This window comes from Camellia sinensis, chromosome 4, assembly GCF_055761805.1.
Source record: "Camellia sinensis isolate YWXY chromosome 4, ASM5576180v1, whole genome shotgun sequence".
Lineage (NCBI taxonomy): Eukaryota > Viridiplantae > Streptophyta > Magnoliopsida > Ericales > Theaceae > Camellia > Camellia sinensis.
In genome coordinates, this window is record NC_138964.1 from 167,722,408 (window position 1) to 167,741,867 (window position 19,460).

Genomic DNA, 19,460 nt, shown 5'->3' on the forward strand with positions numbered 1-19,460 from the left:
ATTGAAGGACGGAAACAAGCTAAATACAACAACCCACATCTACGGAACCAAGTCTGGAATACAATACTCAACGGAGGGAAAACCGGGATCGCTATACATCCCACTACAAAAAATTCGCTTTTTTGCGACGGTAAAATACCGTCGCCAATACCCAAAAAGCCGTCTCAAAAGCTTTTTTGCGACGGTAAATAACTTTTAGCGACGGAAATAGGGGGGTCGCAAAAAAAGGGGTAGCTAAAGGTCTTTAGCGACGGTAAGACGCCGTCGCAAAATATTGGCGACGGCAAAAATGCCTTTTAGCGACGGCAAAATACTGTCGCAATTAATGTGTAAAAATCTAAAGTTTTTGAGACGGCACTAAAATACCGTCGCTAATATGGTTATTTGCGACGGAAAAATACCGTCGCAAAAGGGTTTATTTGAGACGGTAAAAATACCGTCGCTAAAATAGTTATTTGCGACGGGTTTAATACCGTCGTTAATACTGTTATTTGCGGCAGAAAAATGTGCCGTCTCTAAAATCGTCGCTGAAGGCCTTTTGTTAATATTGCCAACATCATTGGCGACGGCTACGCTACCATCGCAAAAACCTGGTTCTAACAAAACTGCTGCAATAAAATTATTAAAAATATGCAAATTACCTGTATTAAATAAAAATCGCTAAAAAAAATTGATAATTATATAATAATATAAAAATTCCTGTATGTAAATAAAATTTCATCCATAATTAAAGTACTCTTCCATTCACAACAACACATCATCAAAATTATCCAACCACATAATTTTGCATAATACATACATAATGTTGTTCACAAATCTAAATAACGTAAATCAAAAATAAAAGTTTTCTTCATAATTCTTCCGTGGGTTAAAAAAACAAAAGTTCGTCGCAATCTTCACACGGCTGCATTCCACAAGAAGCAAACTGCTACTCAGGAAATATCTGAAAATAAAAAATAAAAATAATTAATGACAATATAATTATGTGTTAATATTTTAATTACAAAAAAACATAAAAAATTAATTACTATATAATTACAAAGATAGTTAAGTAAATAATTTTGGCTAGATAGAAATCCGACCCTAACTCTCAGACCGGAAACCCGATTCAAGTCTCGTCTTCTCCCACATGTCTCTCGTGCCTAGGCGGTCATGTGTGCCAAGTTTCGTGCCAATCTGACCCCGTTTGGTGATTTTGGGGCGTCAACACCTCGAATTTAAGTTTCTTAAGGAACTAGTTTGCCTAAACCGAAATATGGCTCTAACTCCCAAACCGGGAACCCGATTCGAGTCCCGTCTTCTCCCACAAGTCCCTCGTGCCTAGGCGGTCATGTGTGCCAAGTTTCGTATCAATCCGACCCCGTTTGGTGATTTTGAGCCGTCAACACCTCGAATTCAAGTTTCTTAAGGAACTAGTTTGCCTAAACCGAAATATGGCTCTAACTCCCAAACCGGGAACCCGATTCGAGTCCCGTTTTCTCCCACAAGTCTCTCGTGCCTAGTCGGTCGTGTGTGCCAAGTTTCGTATCAATCCGACCCCGTTTGGTGATTTTGGGCCGTCAACACTTCGAATTCAAGTTTCTTAAGGAACTAGTTTGCCTAAACCGAAATATGGCTCTAACTCCCAAACCGGGAACCCGATTCGAGTCCCGTCTTCTCCCACAAGTCTCTCGTGCCTAGGCGGTCGTGTGTGCCAAGTTTCGTGCTAAACCGACCCCTTTTGGTGATTTTGAGGCGTTAACACCTCGAATTCAAGTTTCTTAAAGAACTAGTTTGCCTAGAGTGAAATTCGTCTCTAACTCCTAATCCGGAAACCCGATTGGAGTCCCGTCTTCTCCCACAAGTCTCTCGTGCCTAGGCGGTCGTGTGTGCCAAGTTTCGTGCCAATCCGACCTCGTTTGGTGATTTTGAGGCATCAACACCTCGAATTTAAGTTTCTTAAGGAACTAGTTTGCCTAAACCGAAATACGGCTCTAACTCCCAAACGGGGAACCTGATTGGAGTTCTGTCTTCTCCCACAAGTCTCTCGTGCCTAGGCGGTTGTGTGTGCCAAATTCCGTGCTAAACCGACCCCTTTTGGTGATTTTGGGACGTTAACACTTCGATTTCAAGTTTCTTAAAGAACTAGTTTGCCTAGAGTGAAATCCGTCTCTAACTCCTGATCCGGGAACCCGATTGGAGTCCCGTCTTCTCCCACAAGTCTCTTGTGCCTAGGCGGTCGTGTGTACCAAGTTTCGTGTCAATCCGACCCCGTTGGGTGATTTTGGGACGTCAACACCTCGAATTTAAGTTTCTTAAGAAACTAGTTTGCCTAAACCGAAATACGGCTCTAACTCCCAAACCGGGAACCCGATTGGAGTTTTGTCTTCTCCCACAAGTCTCTTGTGCCTAGGCGGTCGTGTGTGCCAAGTTTCGTGCTAAACCGACCCCTTTTGGTGATTTTGAGGCATTAACACCTCGAATTCAAATTTCTTAAAGAAAAGAACTAGTTTGCCTAAAGTGAAATTCGTCTCTAACTCCTAATCCGAGAAGCCGATTGGAGTCCCGTCTTCTCCCACAAGTCTCTCGTGCCTAAGCGGTCGTGTGTGCCAAGTTTCGTGCTAAACCGACCCCTTTTGGTGATTTTGAGGCGTTAACACCTCGAATTCAAATTTCTTAAAGAACTAATTTGCCTAGAGTGAAATTCGTCTCTAACTCCTAATCCGGGAACCCAATTGGAGTCCCGTCTTCTCCCAAAAGTCTCTCGTGCCTAGGCAGTCGTGTGTGCCAAGTTTCGTGCCAATTCGATCCCGTTTGGTGATTTTGGGACGTCAACACCTCGAATTTAAGTTTCTTAAGGAACTAGTTTGCCTAAACCGAAATACGGCTCTAACTCCCAAACCGGGAACTTGATTGGAGTTCCCTCTTCTCCCATAAGTCTCTCGTGCCTAGGCGGTCGTGTGTGCCAAGTTCCGTGCTAAACTGACCCCTTTTGGTGATTTTGGGACGTTAACACTTCGAATTCAAGTTTCTTAAAGAACTAGTTTGCCTAGAGTAAAATCCGTCTCTAACTCCTGATCCGGGAACCCGATTGGAGTCCCGTCTTCTCCCACAAGTCTCTTGTGCCTAGGCGGTCGTGTGTGCCAAGTTTCGTGTCAATCCGACCCCGTTGGGTAATTTTGGGACGTCAACACCTCGAATTTATGTTTCTTAAGGAGAGTGAGAATAGAGAAACCTCTGGGACTGAGTTCTTGTAAATCATGTGAATGTTCCACGAGATTACTAGATGAGCTCACACGGCCACATACACACAAAGACTTGAAGTAGAAACTTTTTAAAAATTACAAAGAATATAATTCTTGCTACGAATGCTCATAATAATTCTTGGCACCAATGCTCATACATTTCTGAAAACTGGTTTACCACTCACAAAAGAGAGAAATTTAAGCACATTCAATAATGTGTAGCAAACAAGAAATATTGCATCCATTGACACAAGATTTCACAAATTTATTAGTTATTATTTTCTTCATTATTTGAGCCTACACGCTTCTTGCACATGTAAACTAGGATGTCGATTTTTATTTTTATTTTTATTTTGATAGGTAATTATAGTAGACTCGAACTTTAGTCTCTTTAGAATGAAGTATTAAGCCATTGGGGTTTATCTTGGGGGACAAAACTAGGATGGGCCCCCACTTAACCAATAAGCTAAGAACCACCTTTGGAGTAACTTCTAAAAAAAAGGTATGCTACTCACCTCCTTCTGTGAGTGATAACAGACAATGGGCAGGGGACAAGAACAACAATTGCATCGATTCTCAAATAATCGATCTCGGATCCTACTATCTAAATCAGACTCCTCACCATCATGACATGACAATGACGGATAAACATCTGTTGTCTTGTGCCTACATTTGGGCTTGTCAAACCGAATTAAGCTATCAATGGACTTCAAAGCAGTTGATGGCACATGAACCTCACCATTTGAATCTTCCTTCAAATATGAACCATCACTCTGATGCTCACGATTGGGAGCAAAAGCACAGTAATTAATGATTCCCCAATGATCAAGAAACTGAACAATTCGTGTTAAATCATCAATATCAATGCCAGCTACCAATTCTCAGAAATCATCAACTGACAGTCTCATCTCTGGATTCTCCATGTACTTGGCAACAATCCAGTTACGACATTCCACGTATTTTTTTGGCCTATGTTCAGCTGACTCCCCGGAGAAAAAATGTGGCACCACTTGTCTCTCTAATCTATGCACAGTACTGGGCGAAAACCAATCTGCTCTCCAAAGAAGCTCAAAACCAAATGAGAAAAACTAAAAGCAAATTAATATGACATGATGAGAAATAGAGCGATGTGAATATTGTTAGCACAAGATCAACAAAGACAGACTAAAACAAAACATCATAGCAAAATATAGAAGATAATAGGCAAGAAATGATTGTGGTCTCTCATCCAGGTGAGAAAATAAAAGAAATGAACTCTATGTGAAAGCAAAGTATGTGATATGGTAATATGGGTGGGATTTCTTTTTCTTTCATATTTTAACAGGGCAATTTCAATATTATGAAAATACACAACCAATGATTTTGTTTCCTACCAAATCTCACTACTTTTGATGACAAATGAAACCTATAAAATAAAAGAGTTCTCTTTCTCTCCATTTCTCACCTAATTTATAAACCAAAAATGATCAAAGATTTCTCTTTCTCTCCATTTCTTATCACTTGATCTAAACATACTGTAATATACACATGGAGAGTGAGAGCAATGTGCCAAGGGAAAACTCCAAATCAACAACCCAAAACCTGAAACTCACAAAGTAATAATATGGCACAATGAAAGAGACAAACATATAAAAATAATAATTTCAGCAAATTTTTACGAATACATATAAGCATGTGTACATAAACAGAGAACAGTATGAGACATAATAGTTCAAATATCAACCTAAATAGAACAGATTAGGGCATAGGAAAAATATATATATATATATATATAGAGAGAGAGAGAGAGAGATAAAGCAAGCACCTGCGTGCATTGGAACAACATGAACTCGATTAGCCCCAAAACGCTTCACAACCCCTCGACCCTCCATAACCGGAGGCGGCGTAATCACATACGCGGCCGTGGAAGAAGACCCTTGATTGTCGGCCGACGCCGGACTATCCGCCAGCATGGCCGACAGCGCCTGGAGCTGTCCATGCGATATGTTCTCCAATACGACGCCGTTCTGCATGTTCTTGCCCTCCCTGCACTGAATCGCCTTCTCCAGGGCCACAATTGCAAGCACAGAGGAGTGGGGCGATTGACTGTGTGCTTGATCATGAGAGGGAAGTGGGTGATTCGAACCCCGCCACTCGATGCCATTGTCTGCCGTGCTCACAGTCGCGAGAGAGACAGAGATGGGGATTTTTGGTTCAAAAATTAGGGATTTGAGATTTGGGGATTTTTGGTTGAGGGGGGAAAAACGAGCGGGAATGGAAAAAGGGGGAAGGGATTAGGGATTTTTGACATTGGGGATTTTGGGTTTGGGGTAGGGGAACCCGAGTGGGAATGGAAAAGGGGGGGGTGGAAATTTTTTTGGAATTTTTTTTATTTTTATTACAAATGAATATTTAAATAATAAAATGATTCTTTTTTTTTTTTTTGCAACGGAAGATTTGTTAAAAAATTATTTTTTATTAAAATAATTTTTTTTTATAGTTGATGAATTTTTTTTTTTTTTTACATTTAGTAAGGTTGAAAATTTATTTGTTTCATATTTATTTTAATGAATAAAAAATTATTATTATTTTTTTATTTGGTAGAAGTAGGGATAATATTTTCCATTAAAATAAAGTTAATTTTTTGTGGTCAATGAAAATAATTTTTTTGTGACTCATTTTTTTTTTTTTTTATACTAAAATTCAAGAACTAATTTTTGATGGCAGAGGATAGAAATGGCAGTAGTGGTGAAAGTGGTGGATAAGAGGTGATAGTGGTGGTGGTAGTGATGGTGAATGAGATAAGTGGTGAAGTTGTGGTAGTGGTAGAGGAGATAGAATAGCGGTGGTAGATGAGAGGTAATGGTAGTAGTAGTGGTGGTAGTGGAGTGGTAGCGATGATGGTAGTAATGATAGTTATAGAGGTGGAGTGACAACAGTGGTAGTAGTGGAATGGCATTTGCAGTAGTGGTGAATATGGTAGAGAAGATGGGTGGTGAGAGAGAGATAAGTGAGAGACAGATAGAGAAGAGAGATAAAGAGAGAGAGAGAAACAGACAGAGACAAAGTGATGAGCGAGAGTGAGACAAAGTGGTCGCTAAAAGTGCATTTTCTTATAGTGGATCGATAAATCGAAAGGGAGCTCAGTAAATAGAGAAGACGGGAGTGAGAGAGTGAGCAACGCAAACAGAGAAAAAGAGAGAAAAAAATAGAGAGTAAGAGACAGAAAAAGAGATAGAGAGAGAAGAGAGATGAACGAGAGAGATAGAGAGAAGAGAGATGAACGAAAGAGAGAAAAGAGATGAGAGAAGAGATAGATAAATAGAGAATATGAGAAGGAGAGAGTGAGCAAAGCGAACATAATGAGGGAGAAATAGATAAATAAACAAGCATACAGAGAGAGAGATGAGTGATGAGTGAGAGAGAGTGAGAGTGAGAGAGAGACAAAGAGAGAGAGATAGATAGAAAAAGAGACAGAGAGAGAGGGAGAGAGAGATAGAATGAGAGATAGAAAAAGAGAGAGAAACAAGAGATGAGTGAAAGATAGACAAAAAGAGAGAGAAATAAAGCAAAAAGAGATGAGCGAGAGAGAGACACAGAAAAAGAGAGAGACATAGAGAGAAGAGAGACAGATAGACAAACAAACAGAGAGAGAAGAGTGATGAGTGATGAGTGAGAGAGAGAAAGAGAAGAGAGAAAGGAAGATGAAAAAATGGATGAAAAGATGTAGACAAAGAGAGAAAGAGCGAAAATAGATAAATGAGAAAGAGACAGAGAGAGATGAGCGAGAGAGATAAAGAGAAGAGAGATGAGTGAGAGAGGCAGAGAGAGAAGACAGATGAGAGAGATAGAGAGAAGAGATATGAGCGAGAGACAACGAGAGAAAGAGAGAAAGAGAGAGACAGAGACAGACAGACAGACAAATAGAGAAGAGTGATGAGTTAGAGAGAGAGAGACAAAGAGAGAAAAAGATAGAGAGTGAGAGACAGAAAAAGAGACAGAGAGAGATAGAGAGAAGAGAGATGAACGAAAGAGACAGAGAGAGAAAAGAGATGAGAGAAAAGATAGATAAATCGAGGAGAAGCTCAATAAATAGAGAATATGAGAGGGAGAGAGTGAGCAAGACGAATATAATGAGGAAGAAATACACAAATAGACAAGCATACAGAGAGAGAGATGAGTGATGAGTGAGAGAGAGACAGAGAGAGATAAACAGAAAAAGAGACAGAGAGACAGAGAGAGAGAGAATGAGAGATAGAAAAAGAGAGAGAAACAAGAGATGAGCGAAATATAGACAAAAAGAGAGAAATAGAGCGAAAAGAGATGAGCGAGAGAGAGACACAGAAAAAGAGAGATGGACGAGAGAGATAGAGAGAGATATAAATAAGAGAAAGAGAGAAAAAAAAATAAATGAGAGAGATAGAGAGAAGAAAGATGAGCGAGAGAGATAAAGATAGAAGACATAAGATATAGAGAGAAGAAAGATATGCGAGAGATACACAGACAGACAGAGAAAGAAGAGTGATGAGTGAAAGAGATAAAGAGAACAGAGAGAGATAAATACAGAGAGACAGGAAGATGAAAAAATGAATGAAAAGAGATGTTATATTAAAAGAGTAAGACGACATCGTTTTTTTTATTTTTTTTGTGACAGAAAAATACCGTTGAATTTATTCAAACTATTTTGTGACTGTATATATATGAAGCTGTCTCAAAACCACAATCACTATGCTAGGTTAGAGTTTTCCAAAAACTCTTTTGAGAAAATTATACTTTCTTGTTTTCCGTGTTATATTTTTTTTACTGAATTTTTTTAATATTTAATTTTTTTAATTTTTAGACACACCTAACATAAATACACCTAAAAAGTAAAAAAATCTTTTAAAAATTCACTAAATACCAAAAATACAAAAGAAATACAATAATTCAATACATTTTTTTTTTATATTTGTATGTATTTATTAATTTTTAAAAATATTTTTTCATAAATTTTTTTTTTAGATACATTTAAGTAAAGTGCATCTAAAAAAAATATTTAAAAATTTAAAAATATTCACTTAAAAAAAAAAACCCACAAAAGTCACTTTTTGCGACAGTAGAAAATGCTGTCTCAAAAAATCAGAGTATTTGCGACGGTAAAAAATACCGTCTCAAAAAACAGAGTATTTGCGACGGTAGAAAAATACCGTCGCAAAAAATGAGACCGTCGCAAATACTCTCATTTTTTGCGACGGTATTTTTCTACCGTCGCAAATACTCTGTTTTTTGAGACGGTATTTTTTACCGTCGCAAATACTCTGATTTTTTGAGATGGTATTTTTTACCGTCACTTTTTGCGACGGCAAGTGTACCGTCGCAAATAGTTCCGTCTTTTAAGCCCCATTTTCTTGTAGTATCATTACATTTTTTTCTCACAAAAAGTTAAAAAAACCAAAAAGTCATTTTCAAACGAAACTTTTTAGTCCCAAGCTAAAATAATCAAAAAGCTAAAAAGTCAAAAAATCAATCCATTTCCCAAACGAACCCTTAATATTATTATTATTATTTTTTAAAATTGTTTTGAATTAATTTTTAAAAAAATTTATTGATCATTATTTAATCTCATACATTGCATGGGTGATATATTAGTGTATATGTATTTTTTTTTTTTATCAGCATATAAGCCTTATTGAAGTAACAACATATAAAAGTATGGATTAGATCAATAAAAAAAAGATAAAGAGCAAAGAGCATCATTGTGCTACCCTTCATTCCAACAAGGTTGCCACAAAGAGTAACACCATATCATCTGTTAGCTCAATGCAAGGGTTGGTGAGAAACCAACACCACAAACAGAAACAGAAAAGAACACAAATAACTACAGTGGGTAAAAACAAAACATCACCACAGAACACCCACAACCCCAGCATTCAGTAACCAATGTTTAGCATAATGACGCAGTGTATATGTGTGTACATATATATATATATATATCAATTTTAAATATCTTTTTGAAAATCAACTATGATCGATCTTGATATTTTTTGTGAAAAAACGAGTTTAGAAAAAAAAAAATCATACTTTTAATATATTTTTTTTAAGTTAACCGATTTTAAGATCATTATCTTATTTCAATTATTTTACTTTCCTAATAGCACCAATAGGCTATTAAAATTTAAAAACAAAAAATCCAAGTTGAGGATTCGGACTAGGTGGGAAATCGAAGTTCATATAGTGGAGCTGGAGGTGTTCTATGTATTGATTTCATGCAACATTTTAGTGGGGGATCCGACGGTAGTATCTAATAAACGCAATTCACAAGTTGAGATAAAGATGTTCTATGTACTAATAATTAAAGAAAGAAAGAGAGGTTTTATATCACACGAGCCACAAGGTTGAGCTGGATTTCCTTGCTTACGTGTTGATCACCAGCTATTTGCACCCACAAAATTTCTAAGTTCATTCATATTCTGCCTAGATGAACTTTCCAGAATTAAAATTTTAAATTTTCATATTTCACCTATAATCTTACAAAAAGTACTTTCACTGTTAACTTTTGAAACCTTAACCCAACACCCATTCACACTAATTAAGCACATCATTAATTTTAAATTGTTTGCAACTTAACCTTGGATTTTTTTTTTTAAGTTTTAGCACCACAAGGAATCTGAATAGCTTATTTTAGTCATATGTAATCTTTCACACAATCTCTAAGTACTCACTTTATACCAATGTATAATATGTTATAGAAAAATTTATTTACATAATTTATTCCCCCACATATCTCTCAAATAATATGACAAGAAAAAAGTAAATTAATCATCCACGTTTCTCTTCTCTCAAAACATTCCAATCAACATTGTCATGTCATTCAGAAAATTTATGTAAATATAGTACCGTATAATGAATAACTTATTTTAATTATATATAATTTTCACACAATCTTTAAAGTCCTCATTTCATGCCAGCATATAATATATTATACAATAATCCAAAATGGATCACTTTATACCAGCTGCAAGTAAATAAATAATATAAGATCGAAGATCTAGACATAAATTGAACTAAGATCTAGGTGGTGATTCCCTTTATCTTTTGATTAAAAAATTAGAGCACCATCCTCACAAAGTAATACCACCTTCCTTCATGTCCATCCAATATGATACAACTATTTATATATACCTCTACCAGCCCACTGCATCTCTTCACCAAATAACTTATCAACCTCTATCTCTCTCTAGAAATATGGGTGCTCCTCAAAATCTCTCCTCGTTTAGATGTGAACTCAGAATCATTAGAGGCAAAAACATAGAGTTGAAATCCAATGGACACTTGTTTGTCAGATGCTATCTCTCTGCAGGAAAAAACAACAGGGTTCGACTAGACGGCCAAGAAATCTCATCAAAATCCAACTTGTTTTGGAATGAAACGCTCTCGTTAGAGTGTTCGGGTACCAAAGACTCCATGGAGATGCTGATGCAAGGAAGTGTTGTTTTTGAACTTCGGTGGAGAAGCACTGCACCCTTTATTGGGAAAATTGGAGGATCACATCTCTTGGGTAGAGCTGAGATTCCATGGAAAACTGTCTCCGAGACCCCGGAGATGGAAATTGAGAAATGGGCAGTCATGGTTCCAAAAAGTAGACGCGTATATGATTATATCAAGCCACCTGCAGTGCAAGTAGCAATGAAGCTTAAAGCTCCAACAGTAAAAGAGGCGATGTCGGTGCCAGTGCCGGTGTTGATGCCGATGACGATGAGGAAGAGGAGAAATAATCAAAGGGTGACAAATTCAGATGAGTGTGGATGCATGGATGTTGGGTGCAATTGTGCAGATTATGATATGTTTGCACTAGTTGCAGCTTTGGATGGCTTTTAGGTTGGCAAGCCACTTAGAAGCTCTAGGGTTGGTGTGAATATTTTTTTGCCTTTATTCCTAAATTTTTTAATTGAGACAACTGAATACATGATGGTGTGCGGCACAGTAGGACTCTTTAGAAATGCTTTGATACTTTAATTGAAATGCAATTTTGTACTTATTTCATCACAATTGACATTGTATAATGAAATCTAAGTTGGCAAAAAATTTGTATCGCTGGTGTCCTATTTATTTCATCTAAATTCATAGTATTAGTGGGTGTTGATTTCTGACCACACAACTAAACAAGGAAACTCAGTAGGAGAGCACAGGCAGAATAGATTAAACCCGAATAACCTGTTACAGAAAGATAAGAATCCAGCGGTGGTTCATCTACCCGGGGGCACTCCGACAATCAAGTCAGTAATTATATCTCAAAGATAGCCAATAGTGCTTAACTCACTAGACGGAGCATAAAAAGCATACTTTAAATCCACGAGGGTACCTTACTTTTATAGCTAGCACTAACATGTTCTTTGTAGAAGCCTAACTTCAATGGACTTTGGCTCAATGCTCATCTTGGACTCCCAACTAAATAGAGATAAACTCCCTAAGAGTTCTATCTTTATCCAGACTGAGGTCCTTTCCTATTTTAGGATTCTTGTCCCTTACCCGCTCATCTTGGATTCCAATATCTCTAAAGATAACCTCGGCCTTGCCGAGATCATCTCGCATTTGACCAAGCCACGTGGCACTCTGGCTGACACGTCAATGTCACCTTAGCCACGTGCTATCATTCATCAAATATGCCTCCACAACTGCCCCCTAGCTTCTATTACGTCGGCATCCTAAGGTGCTGGAACCTACACCGGTCGTTCAAGTACTATGTCGGCTAAGACTTTTTGTTTTTTCACGACCGAGATCATCACTCGTTGGCTTCGAGTTCTCAGGACTTAACTGCCCATCTTTATCAAGGACCAAGAACCAAGTTCCTTGAGTTCTTTAACTGAAATCGTTCATATAGCCGATGTTCTTGCTTCATTAAATTAAGAACTCTAAGAGTTTCATCTGCGCATGAGCTATCACGTACGGTTTTCTCAACCGTTTCTGCCATGCGTTCTTTTCGCATTGGTTCATACCTAACACGCGCTATCAGTACGCGTCATTTCTGTGCACGCTGCCTAACAAACATGTCATCCAAGGCATTCCATTATGGTTTGCTGCCCTTTCAAATTTTTAACAAAAACACTTTCTCTCTCTCTGCCTTTTTACTTAACATCTTTGATTTCCCTCTGTGCTCAAGATCCTTCTCTTTAACGAATCCCTAACCTCTATTGTTGTTCCTATGAGCTCTCTGCAACTGTGTTTCATTCACCTCCTCCGACGAAGCATTTTTTGTTCTGCTCCACTCATTGTCACCATTTGACTCCGGCAAACCTCAAATTGGTGTCCTCGACCTCGGACCCAACTGGTGAGTTCTTAGTTTCTTTCAATTTTCAGTTTCAGCCCTCCATGATTTTGAATATGTTCATTCTTTACCATTTGTCTTGTCTGTTGCTATTGAATCTGTTTTTATGGTTCCACTCTGTTTTTCTTCCTTTGATTACGAATCAATTTTTGGTTCTTGAATCTTGAATCTATGTAGTCTTTTGAAAATGCCAATCTTGTTTTCTTGTTATGGCTTTTGCATACTGTCTCTCACTCACTCACTCAGTGTTCATGAGTCTGTACTCTTTATGTTTCTTGAATGTTGCTTTCCTGATTCTGATTCGCACTCCTTTTTGCTTTGTCTTGCTTTGTCTTCAGATTCTTGCCTTTGATTCCTTAATTCAATGCAAATTTTAGGTCTTGGGATTTGATAGAAATCATAATCTTTAGGAAAATTGAAATGAATTCCCCCTAGATCTTGAAAAACCCTCGCCCCAACGTCAGTCTAGTTTTTAGCCGAGGTTTCCGGACCCATACCAAATATTCTTCTCTGAAATTTTGCACCATAAGCCGACATAATGGGAATGTTTTGGTGGAGAGTAGACACCCCGACCAAACTAAAATACTTCAGGCGAGATTTCTCCATCCCAAACGACGTTCAAATCCGGTTAGCTGGAGAGGATGACTCCATTATGCCTGGAAAGGACTACAAGCCCTTTCCCGTAGTCTCCATCATTGAAGGAGGAGTCAGATTCTCCCTCAACATCCTCTTTAAGGAGGTTTTCCATTACTATAAACTGAACCCCATGCAGTTAGCTGTAAACTCTTTTAGGATTATAAACAGAATTGCCGAGTTGGAACATCAGCAGAACGCTAGGATCACCCTGTCTGATATCCAATACTGTTACACGATGTGTGGCCTTAAAACCAAGGCTGGCTATACATATTACCTCAAGCCAAGATCCACCCAATACAAGATGATTGTCGACATTCCAGACTCAAATAAAGGCACGGCAGATGACTATCTAATTGTCTCGGGCAATTGGGAGTTCGCCAGATGATGAACTCCACATTTTCCCTTTGCGCCGTGAAGTTTTTAAGGAAGACAAGGGTAAGGACTTAGTTTTCCTCCTTAGAGTCCCTTCTTCTATTCACTTAATCATCATGTTGTTAATTTGTTTCTAATGTATGTCCTCTTCTTTGCAGCTCTTCCCCAGCCAAAAAAAGACTTTCACCGATACTACATGCGGAGCAAAGACTTGGTTCGCCTTCTTGGCATGCCAATCGAACTTCGCAAGGCTCCAATCCTCCTCAACTACATCCCGACATATCGGAGCCCACTGCCTGACGTTCCTCAAAAAAGAAAATCTCCACTTTCTGCAACAACTCTCCCTGTTACTTCATCACCAAGGCCTGATCAAGCCTCAACTTCTGATCCAGCGTATCAGCCATCAACATCTGCTCCCCAACTGATTCCTCCAACCCAATGCCAACGCTGACACCAAGCTCCACTTTTTCTCCTGTAAGCAGAACTCGTAATTGTACATGCCAAAACACTGAGGCGTCAGCTTACAATCCAGCAAACCCACCTACTGCACTTCCAGCAATCCGCTTCGGTACCAAAGTCACTGTTGCCGCCACCGCCGAAGAGATGGGCCATGCAAAGATCATTCCAGACGACCTTCTTGCTGACATCCCAGGTGTAGTGTTAGTCCACCCCTCCTCTCCTTCCCAATTACAACCAAAACCCAAAGCGAAGAAGGTTAAAAAGGCCAAGGCCAAGCCCAGCGCCACTGAGGTGAAGTCAGAAGACACAATGCCAATTTCAAAATTGGTTGAAGCGGAGAAGTCGGCCAAGAAGAGGCCTGCCGAGGCCGAGGCATCTGACCAACCCCAACCAAAAAAGTCGAGGTCCAGTGGGTCTTCTGAGCCCCCTAGGTTTCACACCGACGCTCCCTGGACTCTATCTGTTACAGTCGAAGACCGACCTCTTTTGGCTGAGGACAGCACGCTTGACAGTTTGGAAATCGGTTTCGCCATTTCCACCGCCGTTTTACTCCTAGCCGACATCAATCGGATGGCCGAGCTTTCGAAGTACGAAAATTACTCGATGATGATACAGCATTGCGTCTTTGTAAGTCTTAATACTTGTAATTTTTTATCTAATTTTAACTCTGGCTTTCATACTTTAACGAACTTTCATTACACTCTTATAGGCTACCTAGCAGGGTCACTTCCTTGCAGTCAAGACCGATGAATTCAAAAAATAACTAACCCAAAAAATGAAGGAGACAGCCAAACTCCTTTCCTCACTAAATAAAGTCGAGGCCCATGTCTGAGGTCTTTCAGATCAAGCCAAGGCTACCGAGTCGTCTCTGAAGAAAGCCGAGGACCGCGCCGAGGCTGCAGAAAATGTTGTTGAGGTCACTCAGCCCGAGGCAAAAGAAGCCAAAGAAAATGAGGTCCAAGCCCAAACAAAGTTGCAGGCGGCGAATGCTACCAAGGCGGCTGAGATAAAGGAGGCGGATGAGAATGCTTATGTTGAAAGGGCAGCCGACGTCCGTGATGAATACAAAAAGCAAGTCAAACAGGCATGCAAAAAGGGTTATACCCTTGGTTGGATGGCTGTTTTGAAGAAGTTGGTTGTCCATGAAGACTCGCCCTTCTGGGACGAGAGCCGACTTGTTGTGTCATTTCCTCCCGCTCCAATCCAATCTGAAGATGAGGTTGAGGATGATAAAGAAGCAGAGGCCGACAAGTCTGGGAAGACTGAAGTTGTTGGGGCCAAGTCCGAACTCTGAATAAGCAAGCCGTGGAATTGACTCAGGATGACGAGGTCGAGGTTCCCAAGAACACGCCTGAAGCCGAGGTCGAAAGCGCCGAGAAGAGCCTTGACAAGACTCTTCTAGAGATCGACGCTGAGATTGAGGCAAGAAGGCTGCCGAGAAGCTATCCCAGCTCTCTGCAGAGGCCGAAACACAACCAATCGCTGATGCAAAACCATATGTTTAGAATCTTTTCTTTGTCTTTGTACCTTGTACTTTTTCCTTTGTAGTCTTTGCGACCTTTTGGACGATGTTTTAACTTCGGTTTGACCAATGTTCCTTTTTGTATTTGAACAAGTTGTATTTTCTAAACGCAAGTCTTATTCTTTCCTCCAAGTGCATGCCTTCTTTTGTTCTATGCATGTCTCTGTACTTTGAATATTTTTTGCATGTCTTCAAAGCACAACTTAACTATATAATCACCTTGGATATGAACCTTGATTGTTTATTTCGTCTAACAATTGGAATACTTCATCAACTAACACTTAAAAATATTTCAAAATATTTTTACAAGTGTTTGTTTCTTTAAAACTCATTCAGTCAAGTACTGCTTCTTTAATTCTATTTGCTATCTCCTATAAAGACTTCTTCCTTTCCAAGTTTTGACAATCTGGTTTTATCACCTCGGGTAATATGCATCTCGGATACTTCATTCATAATTACCTCGGCCAACTGCAACTTGTAAATTTCTCTGAAATTTCAACGAGTGTTAAGCCCATTCTTGCCGAATTTCAACAAACCCCCGGCTCTTAAGTTTATTTATCATTCCTACTCCCTGCCCACTAATGTAAACCTAAGTTTCACTTAAGTTCACATTAAGCATGTGTCTATGGTCTTTTGCCGAAGTCAGATTCAAACAAAGACTAGCCGAGGTTCTCAACCATGGTTTCTCTGTTAATCTAACTGAATTGCACTTAGTTCCATTCTGAGTTCAACTCTGCCGACATGGCAAGTCCAGGTTAATTCAACTTAGTTCAATTCCGTTATATGCAAGTATAATTCAACTCTACTATATAATGAGTCTAAGTTATTCATCATGTTTCATTTAGAAACATCGCCAACTTAGTTCAACTCTATTATATGTAAGTATAATTCAATTCTGCTATATAATAAGTCTAAGTTATTCGTCATGTTTCATTTAGAAACATTGCCAACTTAGTCCAACTCTATTATATGCAAGTATAATTCAACTCTACCATATAATAAGTCTAAGTTATTTGTCATGTTTCATTTAGAAACATTACTATGGGACTAATCAGTCCTTTCACACAAATTTGAAATTCATCAAACTAAAATTTTATTACTACCCCGGCTGATAAAATTATGACATAAACTTCGAAAAAACAAAAATCTAATGATAGAAGAACTTCAAGTTGCAAGTGTTCCAGGGTCTTGGCAACTCTTTGCCATCATTGTCCTCAAGCCGATATGCCCCATTGCCAGCGACTGAAATGATTCTACAAGGCTCTTCCCAATTTGGGCCTAGCTTGCCCTCCTTAGGATCCTTCTTGTTGCCGACCACTTTCCTCAGCACAAGGTCCCCCACTTTGAACTCTCTTGGGTTGACTTTCTTATTGTAATGCCAACCACTTTCCTCAGCACAAGGTCCCCCACTTTGAACTCTCTTGGGTTGACTTTCTGGTTGTAATGCCAACCACTTTCCTCAGCATAAGGTCCCCCACTTTGAACTCTCTTGGGTTGACTTTCTTGTTGTAAGCCCTAGCAAGTTGTTGCTGGTATGCCCCCAGTCGAATTGTTGCTCTTTCTCTTTTCTCCTCCAGTAGGTCTAGATCTCGGGCTAGAAATGCCTCATTAGTACCATTTTCCACTCCCTGGATTTTGATCCCTGGAATGCCGACTTCTTGTGGAATAACTGCTTCAGTGCCATAAGCCATGGCAAATGGAGACTCTCCAGTTGATCTTCTTGGCGTAGTCTGATATGCCCAGAGTACATTGGGCAATTCCTCCACCCATTTTCCCTTTGTTGCTTCCAGCCTCTTTTTGATCCCATCCAAGATAGTCCTATTGGATGCTTCTGCCTAACCATTACTTTCAGGGAAACTTGGAGTAGAGTAGTAGGTCTTAATTTTGTGCTTTATACAAAAGCTTTTGATTAGCTTATTGTCGAATTGTGTACCATTGTCCGCTATTATTGCCCATGGGATCCCAAACTTGGTGATGACATTCTTTCATATGAAGTTCTTCACATCAATATCTCGAATCTTCGCAAGGGGTTCAGCTTCTACCCACTTTGTGAAATAATCAGTTGCTACCAATAGGAACTTTCTTTGCCCAGTTGCTTGGGGCAGTTGTCCAACAAGATCCATGCCCCACTAGGTAAATGGCCAAGGGTTGGACACTGGGTTCAAATCTGTTGCTGGTTGATGTATCAAGGGTGCAAAACTTTGACACTTCTCGCACTTTCTAACATAGGCTTCAGCATCCTTCTACATGTAGGGCCACTGATACCCCTGAGTAATGGCCCTATGAGCAAGTGATCTGCCCCCACAATGGCTTCCACATACCCCTTCATGTATTTCATACAATAAGTCTTCAACCTGGAAGGGATGCACACACCTCAAAAGGGGACCAGTAAAAGACCTTCTGTAGAGATGTCATTCCACTATTAAGCTAAACCTTGCCGACTTCATTCTGGTCTTATGCGCCTCTTTGCGATCATCTGGCAGTTTTTTGTCCCTAAGAAACATCACTATTGTATCCATCCAATTTGGACCCATCTCCACACACATTGCTTCATACTCTGTGATTAGTGGTTCCACACTTGGGCTTGACAAATAATCCCCCATTATCATCCTTGCCTCCCCTGATTTCATTACACTAGCCAGGTTGGCCAATGTATCGGCATGGCTATTGTCATCTCGGCTAACCTACTGTAGTCGGCAATCCTAAAATAAGGCTAGCAGTCTAACAACTTCTTTAACATAGGCTATCATTCTTTCATCTCGAGCTGCATACTCGCCTGTTGCCTGGTTTATAATAAGTTGGGAGTCACAAAAGACTACCACATCGTTGGCTTCCATTGCTACTACTAATTTCAACCCTACAATTAGTGCCTCATATTCTGCTTCATTGTTTGAGGCTTTGAACCCCAAACAGATAGACTGTTCCAACATTCGTCCATCTAGCGATACCAACACTACTCATGTTCCCACTCCTTGACGGTTTAAACTCCGATCAACAAATAGGCAGAAAGAGTCACCGATGTTGATATCGCAGGGCTTGGGTTTTTCTTCTTTCTTCTATTCTATTATGGAGTTTTTCATTCCTAACTGGGTCTCTTCTTGTTTCCCTAAACACCCTAAGACGTGGCTCACAGGAGCCAGACGTGGGATTGCACCTAGCGTGAACTCGGCCATAAAGTCGGCCAGAACCTGGCCTTTGATTGCCGCACTAGGCCTAAACTCTAAGTCATACTAGCCCAATACAACTGCCCATCGGGCGGCCCTGCTTGTTAGATCTCCTTACTACAACAGGGACTTCAAAGGATGCTCAGTCAATACCACAATCTTGTGGGCTTGGAAGTAATGATTCAACTTTTTGGAAGCCATCACCAAGGCTAGTGTTAACTTTTTCAAGGGTAGGTACCTGGTCTCTACATTTTCTAAGGTTTTACTTACATAGTACACTGCCCCTTGTTCTCTTTTCTCTTCTCTAATTATCACTGCACTTACTGCATGCTCTGAAACGGCCAAGTATAAAAATAGCTCATTTCTAGGTACTGGATTTGACAGAACTGGAGCTATAGTTAGGTATCTCTTCAAGTTGGCTAAGGCGACTTCACACTCCTCTGTCCACAAAAATTTTTTGGCCTTCTTCAATAAACTGAAAAATGGTTTACACTTATCTGAACTTCTGCTTATAAACCTGTTCAAGGTTACAACCCTTCCTGTCAACATTTGTACTTGTTTTTGCAGATGTTGGGCTCTCCAAGTCAAGGATAGCCTTGATTTGATCTGGACTTGCCTCAATGCCCCCTTCTAGTAACCAGGTATCCCAGGAACTTACCAGACCTGACTCCAAATGCACACTTCGAAGCATTGAGTTGGAGCTGACATGTCTCAGGATATCAAAAATTGCCTTTAAGTCTGCCAGGTGATTCTTAGGTTCTTTGGTCTTCATGACCATGTCATCAATGTATACTTCCACC

The 19,460-nt window shown here is 39.6% G+C and overlaps 1 protein-coding gene and 1 long non-coding RNA gene across 2 annotated transcripts; one reads left to right on the forward strand and one right to left on the reverse strand.

Moving 5' to 3' along the window:
* Positions 1–724: 724 nt before the first annotated feature.
* On the reverse strand, positions 725–5,555 carry LOC145823494 (uncharacterized). Its single transcript, XR_014365776.1, has 3 exons — positions 5,029–5,555; positions 3,964–4,275; positions 725–943 (listed from the first exon to the last, which is right to left on the reverse strand). It is a non-coding gene; the product is annotated as an uncharacterized LOC145823494 (long non-coding RNA).
* Positions 5,556–10,427: 4,872 nt separating this feature from the next.
* LOC114314135 (uncharacterized) lies at positions 10,428–11,060 on the forward strand. The gene has a single exon (XM_028260587.2). It carries the CDS (start codon positions 10,428–10,430, stop codon positions 11,058–11,060), a length of 633 nt encoding a protein of 210 aa, XP_028116388.2.
* Positions 11,061–19,460: the final 8,400 nt, after the last annotated feature.

What these genes read in the sequence shown, in the direction of transcription:
- LOC114314135 (XM_028260587.2), top strand. Translation starts at nt 10,428, where the DNA reads ATGGGTGCTCCTCAAAATCTCTCCTCGTTTAGATGTGAACTCAGAATC.